The 20,922-nt window shown below is 46.6% G+C and overlaps 1 protein-coding gene across 1 annotated transcript in view; it reads left to right on the forward strand.

Annotated features, from left to right (window-relative positions):
• The first annotated feature begins 1,323 nt into the window (after window positions 1-1,323).
• The window catches only part of LOC139468667 (paladin-like), a 39,551-nt gene continuing 19,952 nt past the window's right edge, over window positions 1,324-20,922 (forward strand). The window contains exons 1-5 of the mRNA XM_071250794.1: window positions 1,324-1,919; window positions 5,707-5,876; window positions 14,264-14,488; window positions 16,052-16,210; window positions 16,703-16,866. Of these exons, the coding sequence (XP_071106895.1) occupies window positions 1,850-1,919; window positions 5,707-5,876; window positions 14,264-14,488; window positions 16,052-16,210; window positions 16,703-16,866 (788 nt within the window). The 5' untranslated portion in view covers window positions 1,324-1,849. The remainder of the gene's footprint in view (window positions 1,920-5,706; window positions 5,877-14,263; window positions 14,489-16,051; window positions 16,211-16,702; window positions 16,867-20,922) is intronic.

The raw sequence follows: 20,922 nt of genomic DNA on the forward strand, positions 1-20,922 counted from the left end.
CAGTCTAACTGTCCCCCACACAGCCTAACTGTCTCCTACACAGTCCAACTGTCTCCTACACAGTCCAACTGTCCCCCCACACAGTCCAACTGACCCCCACACAGTCCAACTGTTCCCCACACAGTCCAACTGTCGCCCACACAGTCCAACTGTCCCCCACACAGTCCAACTGTCCCCCACACAGTCCAGTTGTCTCCCACACAGTTTCACTGTCTCCCACACTGTCACCCCACACAGTCCAACTGTCCCCCACAGTCTAACTGTCCCCCACACAGTTTCACTGTCTCCCACACAGTCGCTTCACATAGTCCAACTGTCCCCCACACAGTCCATCTGTCCCCCACACAGTCCAACTGTCCCCCACACAGTCCAACTGCCCCCAACACAGTCGCTTCAGACAGACCAACTGCCCCCCTCCCTCCCCCCCCCCCCCCCCCCCCCCCCCCCCCCACACACACACACACAGAGTCCAACTGTCCAATACACTGTCGCACCACACAGTCCAATTGTCTCCAACACAGTCCAATTGTCTCCCACACAGTCCAACTGTACCCCCACAGTCCAACTGTCCCAATACAGTCCAGTTCTATCATACAATGAATAACACACCTGGTTTTCCTTGTTCGCGCCCGCCTCTACTCTGACACCTTCGGCCGACATGATGTCACAACATGATGTCACAACACACCTTGATCTGCTGGTATCAGAGACGACCTGGCATTATGTACAGTTTCACCCAACGTATACCACTACAAACAGTGTCTGCTATCTCCTCTCAAACTATTTACTCGCAGTCATCTGCGTTGCAAACCTAAATGTTTTATCTTGAGATTTTCTGAGAAGAGTTCTTCAATATTGATGAAAAACCTCGTTCCGTCGCTGTCTCTGTTTTGTATGATTCCGCCCGAAACAGTGAAGGCTAATGTAATTACCGGGTGCTGTTTGCCGCGGCTTCACCTTCAGGTCCGTGTTGAATTAAAAGCGACATGCAATCAGTCCCAAGAGCCAGCGCTTCGAGGTGATCACGTGACTTTATTTACGGTTTATCACGAAACTATTTTCCCCAAGCAAACACCGCGTCAATTTTCGGGGCTCCATATGGATCGAGAGCCACCATTTCATTGTTCATTTTGCTCTAATGCACCTCATTGTGGCCATTACCGTGAAAGGAGACAGAAGGTGTCGGCAGACCGATAATTACCGCTCGCCAGCTGTATGGCAAACGGTAGCATCAGTGACGCTCACCCACGCCGCTGATCCACCTCGTCCCTTCATCGTGGCCAGCGCTCGCACGGCACCAGGAGTCTGTTCCATCGGACCCATGTAGACAGGTGTTAAAACACGTTAGGTGTTAAATCAAGTTTGTTTATATCACCTGTTCTTTCAATGGAGCTGGGGACTACCTACCTGTTAAATGATACAGTGAAGAGAATGTAGCACCACCACTCGGCGTCGTGTCACCTGTCACCATAGCAACCTGACTCGGGCCTCTAATTATATACCTGTTAAATGTGTTACCATGGTGATGTCCACTACTGTAGACTTCTGCTCTGTACTTCTACTCACAATGATAACAGAGTTTAAGAAGCGAGGGAGTGTTTACCATCCGTGATCTCTCGCCCAGAGTGGTAGTCTCCTCGCCGAGCAGATCGGCAGCGCTGTGGCCCCTTCAACATCTCTCGCACATTAGACCATGGGAACATGACGCTGTAGGAAGTCCTATGTGTTTCAGGAGAAGCCAGATAACATGAACTACAGCAACGTCTTAAAGAAACGTTCGTATTACGTGGACCAGTAGTGATTCATAAGCACATAGCACAGTGTGGAGTGATTTATCAGCCGTATTACCATGGGGAGCGCTGCCAGCAACATCACCCCGCCTCCGTCCCCAACTAGCCGTGACCATATCCCTCAGCAAGGTAAGACTACACATTGTCGGGGATCACACCCCTCAGCACGGTAAGACTACACATTGTCGGGGATCACATCCCTCAGCAAGGTAAGACTACACATTGTCAGGGATCACATCCCTCAGCAAGGTAAGACTACACATTGTCGGGGATCACATCCCTCAGCACGGTAAGACTACACATTGTCGGGGATCACATCCCTCAGCAAGGTAAGACTACACATTGTCGGGGATCACATCCCTCAGCAAGGTAAAAGTTCACATTGTCGGGGATCACATCCCTCAGCACGGTAAGACTACACATTGTCGGGGATCACATCCCTCAGCAAGGTAAGACTACACATTGTCGGGGATCACATCCCTCAGCAAGGTAAAAGTTCACATTGTCGGGGATCACATCCCTCAGCACGGTAAGACTACACATTGTCGGGGATCACATCCCTCAGCAAGGTAAGACTACACATTGTCGGGGATCACATCCCTCAGCACGGTAAGACTACACATTGTCGGGGATCACATCCCTCAGCACGGTAAGACTACACATTGTCGGGGATCACATCCCTCAGCAAGGTAAGACTACACATTGTCAGGGATCACATCCCTCAGCAAGGTAAGACTACACATTGTCGGGGATCACATCCCTCAGCAAGGTAAGACTACACATTGTCGGGGATCACATCCCTCAGCACGGTAAGACTACACATTGTCGGGGATCACATCCCTCAGCAAGGTAAAAGTGCACATTGTCAGGGATCACATCCCCCAGCAAGGTAAGACTACACATTGTCAGGGATCACATCACTCAGCAAGGTAAGACTACACATTGTCAGGGATCACATCCTTCTTGAAGTACCAAACCCCGGAATACATCATAGTTCTCCAGGAAACGATGCTGTAATGAGACTGATATTTTCGACATTTATTAAAAAACACCTCGGGGTTCGCCTGTGCCGGAGTCACCCACTCCACCCCGCCCTCTTAAACCCGTTTCCGTTGACACTGTAACCATTGTCCCAGTACCATGTTACCAACTCTTTAACCCTTCTCCGTCGACACTGTAACCATTGTCCCAGTGCCATGTAATCAACTCTTAAACCCTTTTCCGTCGACACTGTAGCCATTGTCCCAGTACCATGTAACCAACTGTTTAACCCTTTTCCGTCGACACTGTAACCATTGTCCTAGCTGTTCGAAGCCTACCCAGATATTGTCAATACACCATCTTCCCGTCTAGTTCCACCCCACCTAGATATTGTCAATATATCACCTTCCCGTCTAGTTCCAGCCCACCCAGATATTGTCAATATACCGTCTTCCCGTCTAGTTCCAGCCCACCCAGATATTGTCAATATACCACCTTCCCGTCTAGTTCCAGCCCACCCAGATATTGTCAATATACCACCTTCCCGTATAGTTCCAGCCCACCCAGATATTGTCAATACACCACCTTCCCGTCTAGTTCCAGCCCACCCAGATATTGTCAATATACCATCTTCCTGTCTGGTTCCAGCCCACCCAGATATTGTCAATATACCATCTTCCTGTCTGGTTCCACCCCGCCTAGATATTAACAATATACCACCTTCCGATATAAGTTCCAGCCCACCCAGATATTGTCAATATACCATCTTCCCGTCTGGTTCCAGCCCACCCAGATATTGTCAATACACCATCTTCCTGTCTAGTTTTACCCCACCTAGATATTGTCAATATACCATCTTCCCGTCTAGTTCACCGTCATACCCCACCAGGATGTAGTCAATACACCATCTTCCCGTCTGGTTCCACCACACCTAGATATTGTCAATACACCATCTTCCCGTCTAGTTCCAGCCCACCCAGATATTGTCAATACACCATCTTCCCGTCTAGTTCGAGCCCACCCAGATATTGTCAATATACTACCTTCCCGTCTAGTTCCAGCCCACCCAGATATTGTCAATATACTACCTTTCCGTCTAGTTCGAGCCCACCCAGATATTGTCAATATACCACCTTCCCGTCTGGTTCCACCCCGCCTAGATATTGTCAATATACCACCTTCCCATCTAGTTCCAGCCCATCCAGATATTGTCAATATACCATCTTCCAGTCTGGTTCCAGCCTACCCAGATATTGTCAATACACCATCTTCCCGTCTAGTTCCAGCCCACCCAGATATTGTCAATATACCACCTTCCTGTCTAGTTCCACCCCACCTAGATATTGTCAATATACCATCTTCCGGTCTAGTTCCAGCCCACCCAGATATTGTCAATATACCATCTTCCCGTCTGGTTCCACCACACCTAGATATTGTCAATATACCATCTTCCCGTCTAGTTCCAGCCCACCCAGATATTGTCAATATACCGTCTTCCCGTCTAGTTCGAGCCCACCCAGATATTGTCAATATACCACCTTCCCGTCTAGTTCCAGCCCACCGAGATATTGTCAATATACAACCTTCCAGTCTAGTTCCACCCCACCCAGATTTTGTCAATAAACCACCTTCCTGTCTAGTTCAAGCCCACCTAGATATTGTCAGTACACAATCTTCCTGTCTAGTTCCAACTCACCTAGATATTGTCAATATACAATCTTCCAGTCTAGTTCCAACTCACCTAGATATTGTCAATATACAATGTCCCCGTCTATTTCCACCCCACCCAGATATTGGCAATATACAATCTTCCTGTCTAGTTCCACCCAACTCAGATATTGTCAATATACCACCTTCCTGTCTAGTTCCAGCCCACCCAGATATTGTCAATATACCACCTTCCCGTCTAGTTCCACCCCACCCAGATATTGTCAATATACAATCTTCCCGTCCAGTTCCACCCCACCCAGATATTGGCAATATACAATCTTCCTGTCTAGTTCCACCCCACCTAGATATTGTCAATATACCATCTTCCCGTCTAGTTCCAGCCCACCCAGATATTGTCAATATACCACCTCCCCGTATAGTTCCAGCCCACCCAGATATTGTCAATATACAATCTTCTCGTCTAGTTCCACCCCACCCAGATATTGGCAATATACAATCTTCCAGTCTGGTTTCTACTCACCCAGATATTGTCAATATACAATCTTCCCGTCTAGTTCCACCCCACCCAGATATTGTCAATATACAATCTTCAAGTCTAGTTCCAACTCACCCAGATATCACCCCACCCAGATATTGGCAATATACAATCTTCCTGTCTAGTTCCAACTCACCTAGATATTGTCAATATACAATGTTCCCGTCTAGTTCCACCCCACCCAGATATTGTCAATATACCTTCTTCCCGTCTAGTTCACCGTCATAACCCACCAGGATGTAGTCAATATACAATCTTCCAGTCTGGTTCCACCCCGCCTAGATATTGTCAATATACCACATTACCCGCCTAGTTCCCACCCTGGATATCAGCGACACCGCTGCTGATGAGAAAGTCTGCAATTATTTATACCATTGCTTTGATTGACATTGTTCCGTGCCGGCATTGACACTTTCTTCCGCTGTTCCTGGTGTAAGCAGCATGTTCTTATCTTGTTGATTGCAATGTCAACTCAACGGGTAGCAGACGCGGTCCGGTGTGGACCCGCTACCCGTACAACCGAGCTGTCATGACTTCCAAACCCGAGCCGCGTTAACGTTGTTTACACATCAGGAATATGACATATTGACAGTTATATTCATGTCGGTTCATAATGCTTGTTCAGCAGTATCCCCGTTCTGTATTCAATAATAAGCTTCATACAGCGAGGTCCATGGCCGGTGAAATGACCAACTCACAATCGATACACCATCATCACCTTTGTTTCAGCCTACGGCGATATCGGGAATGGACAAGACCATGTGATGAAGTCACGTGACCAGGTTGCCCCGATTGTCATCAAGGACTGCCGTGAGGAGTTCCAGCGGTTGTCAAAGTTCAAGGACCCGATCGTGAAGGGGAGGATGGCTGACGGCCTGCCGCTGCACCCGCTTATCAAGGTACACCCACGTCATGCGGACGTTACGTTGCCTAATAAAGATGGCCACACGTATATGGTATAACAGCTGAAATGGAGAACTGGTGGATAGATTTTTAAAGGGAGGGTCGGGGGCAGGGAGGGAGGGGGCAGGGAGGGAGGTGTGTTGTGGAGCAGGTCGGGGCCGGAAAGCACCCCCACCCCCTCTAGATCCACCTATGGACATTAACAGATCTAGTGACGTGTATTCGTTTAGGTTTGTTTTGTTTTGGTAGATAGCTTTGTCAGTGGTGTCGGAACAGTGTGGATATAGATGGTTAGATGTCTCGAAGATTGTCTTGGTAGATGGACGGTTCCCCTAAAGATTAGTTGTTGTTGGAACTACAGTTGGATGGCATGGCTAGAGGGATGGTTGTGTGTTGTGTTGGCAGATAGAGAGAGTGTGTTGGATGGAAGATAGAGAGTTGCGTGTTGTGTTGGTAGATAGAGGGAGGTTGTTGGATGGAAGATAGAGGGTTGTGTGTTGTGTTGGTAGATGGAGAATGGTTGATGGATGGAAGATAGAGGGTTGTGTGTTGTGTTGGTAGATAGAGGGAGGTTGTTGGATGGACGATAGAGAGTTGTGTGTTGTGTTGGTAGATAGAGGGAGGTTGTTTGATGGATTGTTTGATGGATGAATGTATGGATGGACAGACAGACAGACCGTGCAGGCTAGGCGTGGTCAGTAGCTTCTGCTCTATGTGCGCTACAGATGATTACTGTGTTACCATGGAAATTACATCGTAGTGTAAAGTGAGTGCCACTGATGATTATTTCTGGGAGTAGTTGGAAGATGTCGATGGATTCATCCTTGACATGTTTCTATTAGCGGCTGCTATTGTAATGAGATAGTTTCAGAATAACAAGGTAAACCTGAAACATTACCCGATATTTTCATCAAGCGATATTTTATAGAATAAGGGCATGCTATGTGAGATACTATGAATCAGTTAAATGGTGTCTTTTTCCGGAAAATGTTGAATTAATATAATTTGGGGATAGAAGTTTGTCGGTGGAAATCCCAGAACGTGGTCTTCCCGAGGGATGATCCTATCTTAAATTAATCCCAGCCATCACTTGGCTACACACGCCAGTGTTCTAGCCGAGTCCTGATCAGAACGGCACTCTGTGTAAATATGCGCGCTGGGGTACACCGATTTCCTCTTTCTACCAAATGGAAGCCAGCTTCAGAAGCCCGGAAGCCAGATAGAGGGAAGCACGGGACAACGGGGACTTCATTGACGGACGCATTGAACAAACATCCCCTCGGACTGTAGCCACAGTGGACTGCATTCCGCCTCATACTTAACATTGTATTTCGTTGACGGGGCAGACTCGCATTCAAAACCAACATCCACTTTGATTGAGAGCATTATCAATATACAGATCCAACATGAAACATTCAGATAAGATCAAATAGAAATGAATCCCTTTTGCAAATATTTGACGCTGGTTAATAGTGTTAGACACGGCAACAGTGAAACACGTGAAAGAAAATAGAATTTAGACTACTTTCAAAACACGGAGCGCAAGGGACTGATTTATGCTTGCAATTACTGAATGGGATAATGTGTATTGTTAAATGTAAGATGCGTCATAAGACTGGAAACACAAGCGAAAACCTTAATTCTACTTCGCGTAATTGACAGCCTGCTGATTCTGAATTGGAATTTAATCTAGGGTTTGATGCCTAACAACACCTCACTGCAAGAGTGCCCTTGAACCCGCGACCACACGTATAAAAACCTACATGAAATAGGCTTGATTAAGTTATTTAAGCTGGAGCGTTCTTCCCGTGAGCACGTAAATACAGACCACCGTAATACAATTTGGTCATCTCTGTACAGGAACCCTAAACATATTAGGCTGTAACCCACTGTGACGGCCGTCGTCAATATGGTGTTCTCTGGCTGGAACTGGATGGTGGGGAGGAGGGGGCGGGGGGCACGGGGCCGTGGTAAACCTCATCACTGCACTTTACGTCAAGACACCATCAGTAAGTGGCCGTTGTCTACAGTCGCCATCTTCCTCTTGCATATTCAGGCACGAGCACCTGCCGCAAAGAAGACAAACGAGGCATCAATTAGAACCTATTGAATATTGGGTGTAAAAATAGGTTTAAATCTCCAGCCGAAACCAGTTCACGTAAGGCGGGGACGTGGACACGTTGTTGGGGATGCAGTTCCTACACGCGGAGGGGTCACTTTGCAGACAACGATCTCTTGATTCCAAGCGATTGTTTCAAAGGTTTTTTACGCTATTTACAGAGATGTTTTCCAGTGTGGTTGGTTGATTTTTTTACCCATTTTCAGTGCGTGTTCCATTATGTTTCAACGTATGCCCGTAAACCTGACATCTGAAATATAAGAATAATGTTTGATGCTGCAGTTTTTTTAAGTTGAAAAATGCGTATTATTTTCAATTGTAATGTTTGTTAATATATGGGAGTAGTCAGGTCCGATCTTATAAAACACATTTTGAAAATACGTGCGAACGTTTGACACCTCCCCTAAGACTTACGTTAACTGAATCAGGTCTGTGTGACGGCCCCGTCAGACCCGGTCTCATTCCATCATTTCCGACAGCGGATACCTGCGAAAATTGGACAAAGGTCACTTCCTGTTTGGTCCATGGTACACTATAACGCATTAAATTACAGAAAACCGCATCTTGATAGTATTTTTATAAAAGTCTCAGAAAATCTGGATTTCTAAAGTCACTCCGTTAGAATACTGCACGAACTATGTCTAATCGTAAATTAAACTAAATGCGGTATGTGCGTGCTTTAATAGATTCTGCTTTGCAGCCGGCACTTCTCCTATTTTCTATGGGGATTAAGCGCTGTTGCCCATGTTGTGTCCCACGGTACCGATGCGCTGCAAGCTATGGGCAGAAGCAAATGTCGTGCTGAGCTGTCTACTAATGTCATGTTGACGACTGAAATAAGTGACTGAAACACCGCATCTCGGCTGACATGCGCTGGACGTCAGAAACCCCAGTCTGTCCATGAAGGCTTTGTTTTGTTTTAACCATGGTGCATCCTTCCACACATCTAGAGGCAGGTGATTAGCGGCGTGCTCAATGTAGCTGCCGCCATTAATAGGGAATGGCTTCTGAAGCAACAGATTGTCGTTTAACCTGGCACTGACGCCGAGATAAGCCGAGTCCGCATTGACCATGTCATAGATAGACCCCACAAAGCCCAGCCATAGCCGGGCTTTTAGGATCAGGGAGCCATATTGGATTCTATCAGAGAGTATGTGGACAATCTTTATTGGCTCCTGAATCCCATGGGGATGGAAGCTCACTTTAATAACGATTGTTGTTATTTCTTTTAGTGGTGGTTCATTCCCTCGGAAAGAAATCTGAAACCTACAATAATGGCTGTTGTTTTTTTTTGTCTTAAAGTCCAAGAAAAGGAATCTAAATGTAACAACTATTGTGGTACTTTCATTAAGTGATTGTCAAATCCTCCGGAAAGCCATTAAAATAGCAACTGTTGTGGTTTTTCATTTAGTGAATTCCAAATCCGCTTGGAAGCCATTAAAATAGCAACTGTTATGGTACTTTTATTAAGTAAGTTTCAAATCCTCTTGAAAGCCATTAAAATAGCAACAATTATAGTACTTTCATTAAGTAAGTGTCAAATCCTCTTGAAAGGTTTTAAAATTTCAACTGTTGTGGTACTTTCATTTAGTGAGTGTCAAATCCTCCGAAGGTCATTGAAACAACAACAATTCTCAATGAATCCTCAATTAATCCAAACTAAGTGAATGTGTAGCAGTGGCGAGCTTTGAAATTCGGGTGAGGCCTGTGTATTTGCAGCATTTGTTCGCTGGCTATCACGTGTCATGTCACAGAACACGTTACGCCCGTGTATCCGACCCAGGTGTCATGTCAAAGAACACGTTACAACCCGTGTATCCGACCCAGGTATCATGTCACAGAACACGTTACGCCCGTGTATCCGACCCAGGTGTCATGTCACAGAACACGTCACGCCCGTGTATCCGACCCAGGTGTCATGTCACAGAACACAATACGCCCGTGTATCCGACCCAGGTGTCATGTCACAGAACACGTTACGCCCGTGTATCCGACCCAGGTGTCATGTCACAGAACACGTCACGCCCGTGTATCCGACCCAGGTGTCATGTCACAGAACACGTTACGCCCGTGTATCCGACCCAGATGTCATGTCACATAACACGTTACGCCCGTGCATCCGACCCAGATGCCATGTCACAGAACACGTTACGCCCGTGTATCCGACCCAGGTGTCATTACACGCCCGGTTTCAATTACTGCAGCAGTATTTCCAGAATATCGATGCTGTCAGGTACAATTTTATCACGTTTTCCTCTATTTGTTTAAGTCCAACACGTGATAGCCGTTTGGATGAAGACCAAGCAACGTTGTAATGACGCCTAATGCTGAAGGGCGAGGGGAGAATTGCTCATTGACCCTGTATTGTAGTAGAATAACATCTTCTAGAGTTTATGGATTTTTTTCCAAATGACAGCTTCTCACATTTCGCATTCGTATTATGCACCTACGGAAATATCGATTGCTTCTTGTATGATTTTGTCTAGAACTTAATTGCTTTAAAATGAGGAATCGCCAGTATACCCCTGCAGGCCTGCCCAGTGTGTCGCACGTCACGTACAGAGATGGCATCACGTACAGAGATGGCATCATGTAAACGTGAAGCACGGAGTACCCGCATCCTCAACACACTGAAAACGGAGAACTTGATGCGGGAGTCCGTCATCACAAATAAGTTATCAAACATAGATCCAGTACCAGGTTCAAATCTAGACACATCTTGTCACATCATATTGATTTTTTCAAAGCATAATGGCCGTTGCAGAAAAAAATCAAAGGGGCTTCAAGCGAAGTCTGTCAAGTTCAATTGAAGCTGAACATATCACCTACTGCCAAGTCAAGCTTTCATGTTCTGTAGCTTGTCAGCCTGTTCAGTGGTTGCACGAAGGTGTAGTTGGCTTGAAGCTGGGGTGGGAGTGGGGGTGGGGGTGGGGGTGGGGGGGGGTGGGGGCGGGGGGGGTGGGGTGGTGGGAGTGGGAGGGGGGACAGTGGAGTCATCACAGGTTGTAGTGTTTCATCAGTGCCAGCGTCACATTCGTCCTATATGCCATTAGAAGGGGATAAAACCTTCCATTGGTCAAATTTGCCATTTGAAGTGTAATAACCTTTTGGTTTATACAGATGCCATTAGATGGCGTAAAACCTGCCATTGTTGTGATAAGCCTTTAAATAGTGTAAAAAAGCATCACCGTTCCTGTTAATATTAGTCTATGTTTTAACCTTTAATCGTCGTGCCTTTCACATCATGCAGTGGTCTATAATAGGCGCCACTCGTCACCACAGTTACATTTCCTGCCTTTGTTATTAACAAGTGGCACTCTATGGCTGTATGTCCTTACACTGATGTTGACAAGTGGCACTATATGGCTGTATGTCCTTGCACTGATGTTGACAAGTGGCGCTCTATGGCTGTATGTCCTTGCACTGATGTTGACAAGTGGCGCTCTATGGCTGTATGTCCTTGCACTGATGATGACAAGTGGCACTCTATGGCTGTATGTCCTTACACTGATGTTGACAAGTGGCACTATATGGCTGTATGTCCTTGCACTGATGTTGACAAGTGGCGCTCTATGGCTGTATGTCCTTACACTGATGATGACAAGTGGCGCTCTATGGCTGCATGTCCTTGCACTGATGTTGACAAGTGGCGCTGTATGGCTGTATGTCCTTGCACTGATGTTGACAAGTGGGGCTCTATGGCTGCACGTCCTTGCACTGATGATGACAAGTGGCGCTCTATGGCTTTATGACCTTGCAATGATGTTGACAAGTGGCGCTCTATGGATGTATGTCCTTGCACTGATGTTGACAAGTGGCGCTCTATGGATGTATGTCCTTGCACTGATGTTGACAAGTGGCGCTCTATGGCTGTATGTCCTTGCACTGATGTTGACAAGTGGCGCTATATGGATGTATGTCCTTGCACTGATGTTGACAAGTGGGGCTGTATGGCTGTATGTTTTTGCACTGATGTTGACAAGTGTCACTCTATGGCTGTATGTCCTTGCACTGATGTTGACAAGTGGCACTATATGGCTGTATGTCCTTGCACTGATGTTGACAAGTGGCACTGAAGGGCTGTATGTCCTTGCACTGATGTTGACAAGTGGGGCTATATGGCTGTATGTCCTTGCACTGATGTTGATAAGTGGCGCTATATGGCTGTATGTCCTTGCACCGATGTTGACAAGTGGCGCTATATGGATGTATGTCCTTGCACTGATGTTGACAAGTGGCGATCTATGGCTGTATGTCCTTGCACTGATGTTGACAAGTGTCACTCTATGGCTGTATGTCCTTGCACTGATGTTGACAAGTGGCGCTGTATGGCTGTATGTCCTTGCACTGATGTTGACAAGTGGCGCTCTATGGCTGCATGTTCTTGCACTGATGATGACAAGTGGCGCTCTATGGCTGCATGTCCTTGCACTGATGTTGACAAGTGGCGCTATATGGATGTATGTCCTTGCACTGATGGTGACAAGTGGTGCTATATGGCTGTATGTCCTTGCACTGATGTTGACAAGTGGCGCTATATGGATGTATGTCCTTGCACTGATGTTGACAAGTGGGGCTGTATGGCTGTATGTCTTTGCACTGATGTTGACAAGTGTCACTCTATGGCTGTATGTCCATGCACTGATGTTGACAAGTGGCGCTATATGGCTGTATGTCCTTGCACTGATGTTGACAAGTGGCGCTATATGGATGTATGTCCTTGCACTGATGTTGACAAGTGGGGCTATATGGCTGTATGTCTTTGCACTGATGTTGACAAGTGGGCGCTATATGGCTGTATGTCCTTACACTGATGTTGACAAGTGGCGCTATATGGATGTATGTCCTTGCACTGATGTTGACAAGTGGGGCTATATGGCTGTATGTCCTTGCACTGATGTTGACAAGTGGCGCTATATGGCTGTATGTCCTTGCACTGATGGTGACAAGTGGTGCTATATGGCTGTATGTTCTTGCACTGATGATGACAAGTGGCGCTCTATGGCTGCATGTCCTTGCACTGATGTTGACAAGTGGCGCTCTATGGCTGCATGTTCTTGCACTGATGATGACAAGTGGCGCTCTATGGCTGCATGTCCTTGCACTGATGTTGACAAGTGGCGCTATATGGATGTATGTCCTTGCACTGATGGTGACAAGTGGTGCTATATGGCTGTATGTCCTTGCACTGATGTTGACAAGTGGCGCTATATGGATGTATGTCCTTGCACTGATGTTGACAAGTGGGGCTGTATGGCTGTATGTCTTTGCACTGATGTTGACAAGTGTCACTCTATGGCTGTATGTCCATGCACTGATGTTGACAAGTGGCGCTATATGGCTGTATGTCCTTGCACTGATGTTGACAAGTGGCGCTATATGGATGTATGTCCTTGCACTGATGTTGACAAGTGGGGCTATATGGCTGTATGTCTTTGCACTGATGTTGACAAGTGGGCGCTATATGGCTGTATGTCCTTACACTGATGTTGACAAGTGGCGCTATATGGATGTATGTCCTTGCACTGATGTTGACAAGTGGCGCTATATGGCTGTATGTCCTTGCACTGATGTTGACAAGTGGCGCTATATGGCTGTACGTCCTTCACCAGGAGATGACAGGTGTGGCTATACAGTAGTATGCCTTTCTATTGAAGATGACAGGTACGCTATATAGCAGTATGTGCTTCCATTGATGTTGACAAGTGGCGTTATAAAGTAGTATGTGCCTCAATTGAAGATGACAGGTACGGCTATATAGCAGTATGTGCTTCTACTGATGTTGACAAGTGGCGTTATAAAGTAGTATGTGCCTCAATTGAAGATGACAGGTACGGCTAAATAGTAGTAGTATGAGCTTCAATTGAAGATGACAGGTGTTGCTATAGAGTAGTATGTGCTTACACCGGAGATGATAGGTATGGCTATTTAGTAGTATGTGCTTCAACTGAAGATGACAAATATAGTAGTATGTGCTTACATCGGAGATGACAAATATGGCTGTATAGTAGTAAGTGCTTACATCGGAGATGACAGGTGTGGCTATATAGTAGTATGTGCTTCAATTGAAGATTACAGTCACGGCTATATAGAAGTAAGTCCTTCCATTATATAGCTGACTCTGCTAGGGGTATGATCAAAGTGGTCGTACAGGCGCAGCATCACTCTTGATCTGAAACGCCGTTAAATACTGCTAACCCACTCTCTTACTCTGCTCTGATGTACGTTATATCAGTTATCAGTGTGTCACTTCTGTGTCTTCAGGGCAAGTACTTCCTGGTCGTCGATGGTATCACTGGAGGGAACGCTGATGCAGACAACAAATATCTACACGCTTCTCCGTCGACCAAGTCAGCGTCTGGTGGCAACGCCCCAGACAAGTGTCGTGGCTTCATACAGGCAGACAATACCTGGCCTGTGTTCGGGTGTGCTCAGCCAGATCGGGATGGTGTACACAGCGTCGTTAAATGCCTTCTCGCCAAACATCAGGTACATAGTATTCTTGTCCTTGTCTTACAACCCTGCAGAATAATCAAACTGCGGAGGCAGTATTTAAAACGTTTTTCAAGGTCCGTTAGTGGCTAAGCGCTGCATACAGGTAAAGAAAAAGTGTAGATAGAGTGATTTACAATGTGTGTAAACTATAACTACTTCTGCCGAGGAAAGGTCATTATTGCGATTGGGAAAAACTTCTTCAACAGAGGTGGGGTTACCATTGCGTTTGTGAAGACCTATTTCAGCCGAGGTAGGTTTATCATTGTGTTTGTGATGACTTACTTCAGCAGAGGATAGGGTTGTCACTGCATTTGTGGAGACCTATTTCAGCAGAGGTAAGGTTATCATTGCGTTTGTAGAGACCTATTTCATCATTGGTAGGGATGTCACTGCGTTTGGAAGACCTGTTTCAGCAAAGGTAAGGTTATCATTGCGTTTGTAGAGACCTTTTTCAGCAGAGGTCGGTCTGTCACTGCGTTTGTGAAGACCTGTTTCAGCAGAGGTAAGGTTATAATTGCTTTTGTGAAGACCTATTTCAGCAGAGGTAGGGTTGTCACTGCCTTTGTGAAGACCTATTTCAGCAGAGGTAAGGTTATCATTGCGTTTGTAAAGACCTACTTCAGCCGAGGTAGGGTTATCATTGCGATTGTGAAGACCTGCTTCAGCCGAGGGACAAATAAATATTAAGTTTGTAGAAGCCTCATCAGAGACGACAAAGGGTGAGTGAGTGAGTATTGTTTTGCACCGCTTTTAGCAATATTCCAGCAAAGTCACAACGGGGGACACCAGAAATTGGCTTCACATTTTGTACCCATGTCGGGAATCGAACCCGGGTCTTCGGCGTGACGCTTTAACCACCAGGCTACCCGACCGGCCGCGACGTAGACTAAAGTCGGTGAGGATAATGAGGGGTAATAAAACATAATCAAAGACCCCGAACCAACAGACGACGTGGTAGAGGGCTTCTGAAACCAGATCCCACATCAGGTCTTTTTCAAAGTCCCATCACATTAGGGTGAGTGAGTGACACTGGATTGGATTAAGACTGGGATTGAATGTAGTTATAGATTTACAGCGCTTTCCAACATCTTGATCTCGTCAGTAGGTGTTTCTCGCACTCGATACGTGGCGGAGATCCCAACCATCCATACATCCCCTTGGGCTACACTCCGTATCCGCAGTTTCCTAACCATTCTCAAGATAATTAACATGACATATGTATGCTTGGGTGGATATTTGACCTCTCTAAGATTCCGTGTCAGCTTGTCACAATTTGTACCTCGATATTCCTCATGTTCAAGTTATGTTATTGTCTTATCGTAATAGTATGACCGAGGGACAGTTAACGTATTTTCTCTCTGTTATATGCAAACTGTACTCAATGGCAGCAGGAGTCATGGTGCCATGTAAAGTCCAGAACCATGCCATATATATATATTCCAATGAGATTAATGTTATAGGCATGCATATGAGAAGGGTATTCCAGCTATATGACTGGTGATACCATTAAGATCCTGCACTGTTTGAAGATGAAACAACAATTTTTCCCCTTGCCAGAGACTCATACTTTTCAACACGCGGGAGGAGGCTGTGCTATTCCCCACCGGCGTGAACGCTACATACACCATCAGACACGCTGATCACCTGCACGACATCGTCAACCTCGGGCAATCGGACCCAGAGACCAGCGAGAGAGAGGCGCGCATCAGGAAGGAGGTAGGAAGACACTGGCGCAGAACACTTATTATGTGCTCCGCTCATATTTATGAACACCGTAATAGTGAGACTTTATACGTGTCAGGATCCGCTTGTTAAGGTTGGATTCCAGATTCCTCCGACGATGCTATTGTATCTGTCAGCGCAACACGGCAAGTGTTACACATCTTTGACTGGCGTTATGAGACTGACAGCAAACTGACAGCTGACATTAAGCTGACAACATTGCTGACATTAAACTGACATATTTGATGACACTAAGTGGAAAACATTGCTGACATTAAGCAGATAACATTGCTGGCATTGCTGACATTAAGCTGACATCATTGCTGACATCAAGCTGACAACATTGCTGACATTAAGCTGACAACATGTGTGACATTAAGCTGGCAACATTGATGACAAATAGGCTCCACCTGTTGCTGACAATAAGTTGACAACATTTCTGACACTAAACTGACAATATTGCTGACACACTGTTCTGTCCATCAGGTTGTGGACCTCAGTAGTCTTGATGACGTCAACAAGTTCCACTTCTACAACAACGTCACGTGTCTGGATGGGGAGCCCCACGTGGTGGACATCAACTGTGAGGACGACCTGCTGGTGGCGGAGGAGGTGTACACACGCCTCTGTTTCCACTTCCCTGACTACAGGTCGGAAGCCGGGTCCATGTCACACCTCTCTATACAATGGTTCCATGTCACCCCTCTATACACTAGCGCCTTGTCACTCTCTATATACAGGCTCCATGTCACCCCTCTATACACTAGCGCCTTGTCACTCTCTATACACAGGCTCCATGTCACCCCTCTATACACTAGCGCCTTGTCACTCTCTATACACAGGCTTCATGTCACCCCACTATACACTAGCGCCTTGTCACTCTCTATATACAGGCTCCATGTCACCCCTCTATACACAGGCTCAACGTCACCTCTCTATACACAGGCTCCATGTCAGCCCTCTATACACTAGCGCCTTGTCACTCTCTATACACAGGCTCCATGTGACCCCTCTATACACAGGCTCAACGTCACCTCTCTATACACAGGCTTCATGTCACCCCACTATACACTAGCGCCTTGTCACTCTCTATACACAGGCTCCATGTGACCCCTCTATACACAGGCTCAACGTCACCTCTCTATACACAGGCTCCATGTCACCCCTCTATATACACAGGCTCCATGTCACCCCTCTATACACTAGCGCCTTGTCACTCTCTATATACAGGCTTCATGTCACCCCTCTATACACTAGCACAATGTCACTCTCTAAATACAGGCTCCATGTCAGCCCTCTATACACTAGCGCCTTGTCACTCTCTAAATACAGGCTCCATGTCACCCCTCTATACACTAGCGCCTTGTCACACTCTATATACAGGCTCCATGTCACCCCTCTATACACTAGCACCTTGTCACTCTCTATATACAGGCTCCATGTCACCCCTCTATACACTAGCGCCTTGTCACACTCTATATACAGGCTCCATGTCACCCCTCTATACACTAGCGCCTTGTCACACTCTATATACAGGCTCCATGTCACCCCTCTATACACTAGCGCCTTGTCACACTCTATATACAGGCTCCATGTCACCCCTCTATATAACTAGCGCCTTGTCACTCTCTATATACAGGCTCCATGTCACCCCTCTATACACTAGCGCCTTGTCACTCTCTATATACAGGCTCCATGTCACCCCTCTATACACTAGCACCTTGTCACTCTCTATATGCAGGCTCCATGTCACCCCTCTATACACTAGCACCTTGTCACTCTCTATATACAGGCTCCATGTCACCCCTCTATACACTAGCACAATGTCACTCTCAAAATACAGGCTCCATGTCACCCCTTTATAAACTAGCGCCTTGTCACACTCTATATACAGGCTCCATGTCACCCCTCTATACACTAGCGCCTTGTCACTCTCTATACACAGGCTCCATGTCACCCCTCTATACACTAGCGCCTTGTCACTCTCTATATACAGGCTCCATGTCACCCCTCTATACACTAGCGCCTTGTCACTCTCTATATACAGGCTCCATGTCACCCCTCTATACACTAGCGCCTTGTCACACTCTATATACAGGCTCCATGTCACCCCTCTATACACTAGCGCCTTGTCACACTCTATATACAGGCTCCATGTCACCCCTCTATACACTAGCGCCTTGTCACACTCTATATACAGGCTCCATGTCACCCCTCTATATAACTAGCGCCTTGTCACTCTCTATATACAGGCTCCATGTCACCCCTCTATACACTAGCACAATGTCACTCTCTAAATACAGGCTCCATGTCAGCCCTCTATACACTAGCGCCTTGTCACTCTCTAAATACAGGCTCCATGTCACCCCTCTATACACTAGCGCCTTGTCACACTCTATATACAGGCTCCATGTCACCCCTCTATACACTAGCACCTTGTCACTCTCTATATACAGGCTCCATGTCACCCCTCTATACACTAGCGCCTTGTCACACTCTATATACAGGCTCCATGTCACCCCTCTATACACTAGCGCCTTGTCACACTCTATATACAGGCTCCATGTCACCCCTCTATACACTAGCGCCTTGTCACACTCTATATACAGGCTCCATGTCACCCTTCTATATAACTAGCGCCTTGTCACTCTCTATATACAGGCTCCATGTCACCCCTCTATACACTAGCGCCTTGTCACTCTCTATATACAGGCTCCATGTCACCCCTCTATACACTAGCACCTTGTCACTCTCTATATGCAGGCTCCATGTCACCCCTCTATACACTAGCACCTTGTCACTCTCTATATACAGGCTCCATGTCACCCCTCTATACACTAGCACAATGTCACTCTCAAAATACAGGCTCCATGTCACCCCTTTATAAACTAGCGCCTTGTCACACTCTATATACAGGCTCCATGTCACCCCTCTATACACTAGCGCCTTGTCACTCTCTATACACAGGCTCCATGTCACCCCTCTATACACTAGCGCCTTGTCACTCTCTATATACAGGCTCCATGTCACCCCTCTATAAACTAGCGCCTTGTCACACTCTATATACAGGCTCCATGTCAGCCCTCTATACACAGGCTCCATGTCACCCCTCTATAAACTAGCGCCTTGTCACACTCTATATACAGGCTCCATGTCACCCCTCTATACACAGGCTCCATGTCACCCCTCTATACACTAGCGCCTTGTCACTCTCTATACACAGGCTCCATGTCACCCCTCTATACACTAGCGCCTTGTCACACTCTATATACAGGCTCCATGTCACCCCTCTATACACTAGCGCCTTGTCACTCTCCATATACAGGCTCCATGTCATCCCTCTATAAACTATCGCCTTGTCACACTCTATATACAGGCTCCATGTCACCCCTCTATACACTAGCGCCTTGTCACTCTATATACAGGCTCCATGTCACCCCTCTATACACTAGTGCCTTGTCACTCTCTATATACAGGCTCCATGTCACCCCTCTATACACTAGCGCCTTGTCACACTCTATATACAGGCTCCATGTCACCCCTCTATAAACTAGCGCCTTGTCACACTCTATATACAGGCTCCATGTCAGCCCTCTATACACAGGCTCCATGTCACCCCTCTATAAACTAGCGCCTTGTCACACTCTATATACAGGCTCCATGTCACCCCTCTATACACAGGCTCCATGTCACCCCTCTATACACTAGCGCCTTGTCACTCTCTATACACAGGCTCCATGTCACCCCTCTATACACTAGCGCCTTGTCACACTCTATATACAGGCTCCATGTCACCCCTCTATACACTAGCGCCTTGTCACTCTCTATATACAGGCTCCATGTCATCCCTCTATAAACTATCGCCTTGTCACACTCTATATACAGGCTCCATGTCACCCCTCTATACACTAGCGCCTTGTCACTCTATATACAGGCTCCATGTCACCCCTCTATACACTAGTGCCTTGTCACTCTCTATATACAGGCTCCATGTCACCCCTCTATACACTAGCGCCTTGTCACTCTCTATATACAGGCTCCATGTCACCCCTCTATACACTAGCGCCTTGTCACACTCTATATACAGGCTCCATGTCACCCCTCTATACACTAGCGCCTTGTCACTCTCTATATACAGGCTCCATGTCACCCCTCTATACACTAGCGCCTTGTCACTCTCTATATACAGGCTTCATGTCACCCCTCTATACACTAGCGCCTTGTCACACTCTATATACAGGCTCCATGTCACCCCTCTATAAACTAGCGCCTTGTCACTCTCTATACACAGGCTCAACGTCACCTCTCTATACACAGGCTCCATGTCACCCCTCTATACACTAGCGCCTTGTCACACTCTATATACAGGCTCCATGTCACCCCTCTATACACTAGCGCCTTGTCACTCTCTATACACAGGCTCAACGTCACCTCTCTATACACAGGCTCCATGTCACCTATCTTTACACAGGCTCCATTGTCACCCATTAAAAAAATACGTCATGTAACTAAAACTTTGTGATGCTGTCTAAACTGGTCACTGTTTCACAAGTTCACTGGAGCGAAGCAAACCACATTTAAGTGAACCGTAAACGCAGAGCCCAGCCCTCAGTATAACGCGCTTATCCGGTACCCACTAATCGTTGTACTTTTTGTCTGCTGAGACCAGTGCGATAATATTCTTTAATCCGATCTACACTGTCTTA

Source organism: Haliotis cracherodii, unplaced genomic scaffold, assembly GCF_022045235.1.
Source record: "Haliotis cracherodii isolate W230 unplaced genomic scaffold, xgHalCrac1.p SCAF_2, whole genome shotgun sequence".
NCBI classification, from domain to species: Eukaryota; Metazoa; Mollusca; class Gastropoda; order Lepetellida; family Haliotidae; genus Haliotis; species Haliotis cracherodii.